Source organism: Orycteropus afer, unplaced genomic scaffold, assembly GCF_000298275.1.
Source record: "Orycteropus afer afer isolate SDZICR_OR568_19922 unplaced genomic scaffold, OryAfe1.0 scaffold00393, whole genome shotgun sequence".
Taxonomy (NCBI): Eukaryota; Metazoa; Chordata; class Mammalia; order Tubulidentata; family Orycteropodidae; genus Orycteropus; species Orycteropus afer.
Window position 1 is genome coordinate 94,942 of NW_006921980.1, and position 6,651 is coordinate 101,592.

A 6,651-nucleotide genomic window follows, 5' to 3' on the forward strand; every position below is an offset into this window, starting at 1 on the left:
AGGAGTGGCTGGTGGGTTTGAACCGCCAGCCGTCTGGTTAGCAGGCAAGTGTCTTAGCCACTATGCTACCAGAGCTCCTAAGTGTTCATTATCATACCCATAATAGAGCAAACAGGGAAAAGAGTTCTGAAGACATTTGAACCACCTTTCCGTGAGGAGCTCTAGTAGCATAGTAAAGTTCCTGCCTGCTAACTGAAAGGTGGGCACTTTGAAGCCACTAGGTGCACCATGGAAGAAAGATGTGGCTGTCTGCTACTAAAGATTTACAACCCTCGAAACCCTATGGGGCAGTTCTACGGTGTCATATAGGGTTGCTATGATTTGGAATCGATTTGATGGCAGAGGGTACATTTGGTTTTTATCTCAGGAGACTGGAGCCTAGTGAGAGTCCTTGAAAGAAAGGAGTGTTGCCCCAGTGGATGCTCAGACAAAGTGTTTTGAGTCCTGGCTATACTGTGCTGAACTCTGCATTAGAGTTTCCCTTCATCTCTTCGGTTTGTATCTTTCTCAATAAAATTGCCAGTATAGGGGTATGTTTTCCTTAACAGACTCACAGCAGCACCAAGAGAAATGGATCAGATGAATGGTGGTTTCATTTTTGGAGTTTTGAAAGCCTTAGGCCCCAGTATGTCAGTTCTCAACTATCTGGTGCAACAAGTAATGAGGACAACTTCTCTACCTTTTTTTATTGGCAAAGCGAGATTCCTAATTCCAATTACTAGATGTGAGACCTGAGGCAAGTTACTTTACATATCACTGTCTGCTTACTTGACTGTGAATAATGCAAATCTCACAGCTTTGAATTGTATTAGATAATAATGTAAAGAATTGCACATAAAAACCAAACTCACTGCCAGTTCAACTCATAGTGACCCCTCCTTGGGTTTCTGAGGCAGTATCATTATGGAAGTAGATCACCCAACCTTCCTTCTGAGGAGTGGCTGGTGGGTTTGAACTGCCAGCCTTCTGGCTGGCAGTCAAGTGCCTTAGGCACTACGCTACCAGAGCTCCTAGCTAGGTATAATGAGGCTTTAAAGAAAGAGGAGGGAGAAATATAGAAAGTCAATCATTGGCTAATTTTTACCCTGTCCTCTCCCTTTTACTGAGATTAAAATATCAGGACACAAAAAGGTCTCTGCTGCCCCTTCACTCAGCTTTTTCTTTTGAAATGCAAATTTAGTAAGCTTGGCCTCAAACAGAAAAGAAAGGGTTTGCAACTTTGAGTGCAAAAAAGGCTGCTGGAGAATTAATTTCTGTCAGGAATTTCTTTAAAGTCACTATTTGGTTTGCCAAAATCAAAGCAAGATATCTACTACTAACTTCTGACATTATTCTCATATACCTGACAACAGAATATCCAAACTCCTTAACATGGAATCCAGGACCCTCAATTGTCTTAGAATCACTGGGCTCTCAAAGCAGATGTGTTGTAAAAAGGTTATATAATTGTGGAAGACTGTTCCTCATCTGAGGAGTTCTGGTGACACATTGGTTAATGCATTCGGATACTAACCAAAAGGTTGGCGGTTCAAACTCATCACCAAGAGAAAAATCAGGCAGTCTGCTTCATTAATGATTACAGCTTAGAAAACCTATGGGCAGTTCTACTGTCCTATAGGTCACCATGAGTCATAAGCGTCTTGATGGCAGTGGGTTTGGATTTGGGGTTGGTTTGGTCCCTCACCTGCATTGCTGTAAGAGCCTCTGGGCTGATTTCCCTGCATTCCCTCTAGCCTCAACATAATCTGTTCACTCCACAGCTGACAAGCAATTCTGACAAAATGTACTCGCCCAGGTCACTCCCTTGCTTAAACCTCCCCAATGGTTTCCTATCATACATGGAATAAATCAACGTTCCTACCATGGCCTTCAAAGGTTCAAGTTACCCCACCAACCACATCTCCCACCCTCTTTTGTTCACTACGCCCTCTTCAGTCATACTGATCTTGTTCAGTACGAAACTCACCAAGCACACTTCGTTCTCAGGACACCTTTCCATTCCCTCCTCTCAGAAGGCTCCACCCCAGATGTTCGCATGGTTTCCTCCCTCAGTGTATTCAAATCTCTGCTCAAATGTTACCTCCTCAAAGAACTTCCAAGAACAGTATTTAAAATAATCCCCAGTCCCCTGTCATACTTTAACCTCTAACAGATTTACACTTTTTACAGCAGTTATTACTACCTGCTATAAATCTTTTGTTGGATTTATTTAGTACCTTGACAGATAGTCAAACCTCCATGAGTACAGGGTTTTCTTCGTTAGTTCTTGGGCTTCTAAAATAGCACCTGCCACATAAGTGCTCCATGAGCATCTACAGAATTAAATCAGTAAAACCTAAAACAGAATGCTGTAGTGTCACGTGAAGAAATGCCACTGCTTCCTAAAAGGTGGGCAACAAATTCTCTCACAAGCCTCCAGTCTCATTCTTGGATTTTTCTCATTCCTATCAATCATCTTTCCTTCCTGCACTTCATGGAAATACATATTCAAAGGCAACTAAGTAAAAGTATCTCCAGCTTTATTTTCTTATAAATCATCCTTGCCTGTCCTAACAAAATACTATCAACAAAAATAAATCCCACTTTTTCTAAACATCACACAGCTGTGCAAGACAGCGACTTGGCGCCCTGACTCCTTCCTGTCCTACCTGTTAAGACATCAAGAATTATGTCTACCGCCTGAACACTTCGCACCCTTCCTTCTCCGGGTTCCCATGGCCACCACCCTGGTTAGAGTCACCATCAGCTGTTCTGAATTGCCGCTGCAGCCTCCTGACTGATCCTGAAATCGCTCACTTCCCTCTCTCCCACAAACGCAAATTATTATTGGCACTTTTCGACCAAACCAGCACTGGTCGGACTGCTGCGCCAGACTGAATGTAGTTCATGCTTCCTGGGAGACAAGGGAACAGTACTGTAGCATTTTCACGTCTTTTGGGACGCGATTATCCGTCAAAAATGCGCCTTTTAGGCTTCTCACTTCCGCCTTTCTGCTCCGAGACCTTTGCCCATCAGTCCTCCTCAATGGATTAGGCACCGCCCTACAGAACGAACCTACTTTTATCCCATCGTCAGCTTTTCGTGGGCTTTATTTCAAAGTAGGAAGGAAGACTGGACGATCTACTTCCGTAGTGATACCGCCTCGAAAACCCAAGCAGGGTTCGCTATGAGTCGGATCCGAGGGCAGTAAGTTTGGTTTAGTTTTTCAGAGACAGAATCACAGTACCAAGCAAACAGCATTGAGTAAGTGCGCAGGGGTAACTACGTGCCACGAACCGCGACGTCCCCTCGCGGCCTCTGGGAAATGTAGTCTCAATACGGAAAGTCTCAAGGTACAGGCGCTTTCTGCGCATGCGCACACCGCTTTCGCGTACTGATTTTCCCCTCTGCTCGACTCTCCCAACACATACAACCCACCTTGGGAAGTGAAGTCTGGAAGACAGAAGTGCTGCAGCCCTAAGACTTGTGGGGATTCAGCTCAGCAGTTCCCAGGGCAACGCGCAAGCGCAGTTCCCATCACGGGTTGCAGACTTCGGCTCATTGTGCTCAGACTGAGATGTGGCGGTTGCGATCCTTCACCGCAGGCAGAGGCTTCCTGAAGTGCATCCCAGTGGTGACGAGGCACTGTGGCGGCATGGGACGAGCGGGGAGTGTCTGCGGGGTGGTCGGGCCAGGGGAGAAGGGTGAAGGTAAAGCCAAGTAGGTCCGGTCGTGGTCAGTTTAGGAAGACGTGGTCTTAATGCCCAAACTCCCCAGAGTGTATGTCTGAGATGCAATTACAAAGAGAAAAAGAGTAGACTGCCAGGTGTGGGTATCTTGAGTTTAGGGTCTGAAGCTGTGAACGCATGTGGAGGAGGAGGGGGCTAGGACTGCTAGCGTGTTAGAGCAGACTTTGGGAAACCCAGTTTACGCTCTGGTGATAGATAACTGCCTGGGTGACTGCGAGCGCTCTGTGAGAAACACAGAGGGCAGCCAATGCAGCAGCTCCCCGGAGGCCTACCTAGGCAGCAGACGACGGGAGAGTGGCTTATCTGAATAAGATTCCTAGTTGCCTCACCTACACACACACACACCATTAACTCCAAGTCACCAAACTGAACCCCACAGAGTGAGCTTGGGAGGCAAGAGGGCTGAGACCATTGAAGGACTTGGCCTGAGACATTTTGACAATGAACTCCTAGATCCAATCTTCTTAGGCTCTTAGCCTTTTTGAAGAGAAAAAAGGCCCTCTTCCCTACACTTCCTCTCCTGTCCTCCCCTCCCAGGTTTAGTCAGATGTCCTAGGAGATGACACACTTCACTTGAGACCTCTTACCATAATTTCAGGGTAAGGGCAAGAGGGTAGGTTGAAAGCCGGGGCCCGGGGATTTAAGCAGGCTTTCTGCAAAAGATCATTTTATGTAAGATGGAGAAGGGGCAATTAGGGTTTGACTTAGATGCTAGGGGAGATATGTGAGGTAAAATAGTAGCAGGATGGTGAGCGATTCACTTTACACAGGGAAGGAGTGGAGGAGAGAGAATTGGAAATAAAGAATTCATTGCTTTGGTGTACTGGACGGCTCTCAGAATGTGAATGCACAGTCTCCCTCTGGACTGCTGTGACCCTGTCCTCTCCTCATCACAGGTGTGTAGGAGTTTCTAGCCTGAGGAGTCTGGCAGCTGCAAAGCTCCAGACCTACCTCCTCATAGCTTTGCCTTACTCTAAGAGAACTCATCAAAGAAGAAGATATGGCTGTCAGAAGCCTGCCAATTGTGGTCCAGGTAAGTGGGTTTTCCCCATTAAATTGTCTTTTGGATTTGAAGAAAGTAGGCATGTTTATTTCCCCTGACCAGGAGCTTTTCTCCCGTCTAGTCTTCAGAGACCTGTCTCTAGTCCTCCCCTAAACCCCCAACATTAGGCTCATCCTAGTGGATGTTTGAGCTAACTAACTTGCTGAAGATCAAAGTGGCACAGCTGGGACTGGAACCAAGGTCAGTTTGATATGAAAACCTTTCCACTAGTCAATAAGATAAGGAGTCTAAAGTGGTAAAGACTAACACAAGAGCTGGGAGAAGGGAGAAATCTAAAACCTTTCTTGAGGAGGTGAAATTTGTTTGACTTTTTAAAAAGTGAAATTTGCTGTTCTCTTGAATACCAGTGAAATTATTCAAGTGACTACTTCCAAGTTCAAGAAATTTCTGAAAAGCTTTGAGTGGTGCTAGCCTCTTTAGAAGAGGGATATGGACTCTACTTTGAAGGGGACAACATTCATTGGGATGTATAAATTCTGATGCACATGTTTCTTCACATTTAAACCATTTCAGAACAAGAATCTGTGGTAGAAATCATTGGAAGGGATGAGCAGCTGGTTGAAGATGCCTTTTCTCTCAGTCACAGCCACTGCTCACACTCCTCTTGATTTCTGACTTATCCTTTAGGGCCCATTTCCAACACCACTTTTTCTGTAAAACCTGTTTTCACAGTCTACTGTGACCTAACAATTTGCCCAAAATTTATCATGTGTCACATAATTTATTTCATGTTTACAAGCTGCCTTAATTTGATTGCCATTCAACAGACTATGTTGAGACTTTTACATATGTCAAGTATTATGATCTATGCAGAGCTACAAAGCTGAACAATAATCCCTGACAAATTGGTTCTTGGGTACAATCCAACAAGTGTTTCTTGATTGTTTATCATGTGTAAGCCATTGGATGTAGGTAACAGAAAATTCAAACTACCTTAAGCAAAAGCAAGCTTATTTATTGGGAAGATACTATGGTATTTTCCAAAATCCAAAGACAAGGATGAAACTTAACTTTGGCTATAGAAATGGGGTCTGGAATAGTCTAGAAAATTCTACAAGGGTTTTCTTTTGGGTGCTTTCTTCTTTGTTCTTCTGCTTAAATCTTTTTCAGTGCATACCAGCTTGCTTTGCTTCTCAACCAAGGAAGACCATAGCTGTAATAGCTACTGAGTTTTACATGTTAGATTTCAGGCACTCTGAGAGACTGTTTTCTGTCTGCTCCTGTTTCATACTTGCCAAGGAAAGGCCCTACTTTTGATCAGAGGGGTACAAAGTCACATTGTACAGAATGCTTATTTCCATGAGAACTGTATGTGTGTGTGTGTGTGTGTTAGGGGTGGGCAGGTGAGCTGTGCCAGAAAAATTAGAGTTGCTGAACAACAGATAATAGATATTGAGTATATAGATCGTGTTCTAGATGCTGGAATGATCATAGAAATGGTCCATACCTTTTTTTTTTTTATTGTGATTTGAGTGAAAGTTTACAGAGCAAATTCACTTCCATACAGCAGTTCACATACACTTTGTCTCATGACATTGACTACAATTTACCACAATGCAACTGCTCCCCTCTGACTTCTTCCCCATAGTTACTGCTTCCCTGTGTCCATCCCTCCACACACTCCTGCCCCCTGAGCTATGTCCCTGTGAATGCATAGCCCTTCTATTCTACTATGATTATTCTCTCCAAGGAATGTATCTACCTAGTGTAAATGTTCAGCTCATATGCCTGTCTTTTGTTTGGCTGGAAGCCACAGGAGTGGGTTCAATTCCAGACCTGAATGGCAGCTCGAGGCCACAGTCTCAGTGGTTCCATCAGGGTCTATCAGACCAGCAAACCTGGTCCCTTTTTTTTTTTTTT

At 44.4% G+C, this 6,651-nt stretch overlaps 1 protein-coding gene across 1 annotated transcript in view; it reads left to right on the plus strand.

The window, feature by feature from the left end:
- Positions 1-4,728: 4,728 nt before the first annotated feature.
- LOC103207743 (zinc finger protein 454) overlaps positions 4,729-6,651 on the plus strand; it is a 23,596-nt gene continuing 21,673 nt past the window's right edge. Inside the window, exon 1 of the mRNA XM_007953407.2 lies at positions 4,729-4,761. Coding sequence (XP_007951598.1) covers positions 4,729-4,761 — 33 coding nt within the window. The remainder of the gene's footprint in view (positions 4,762-6,651) is intronic.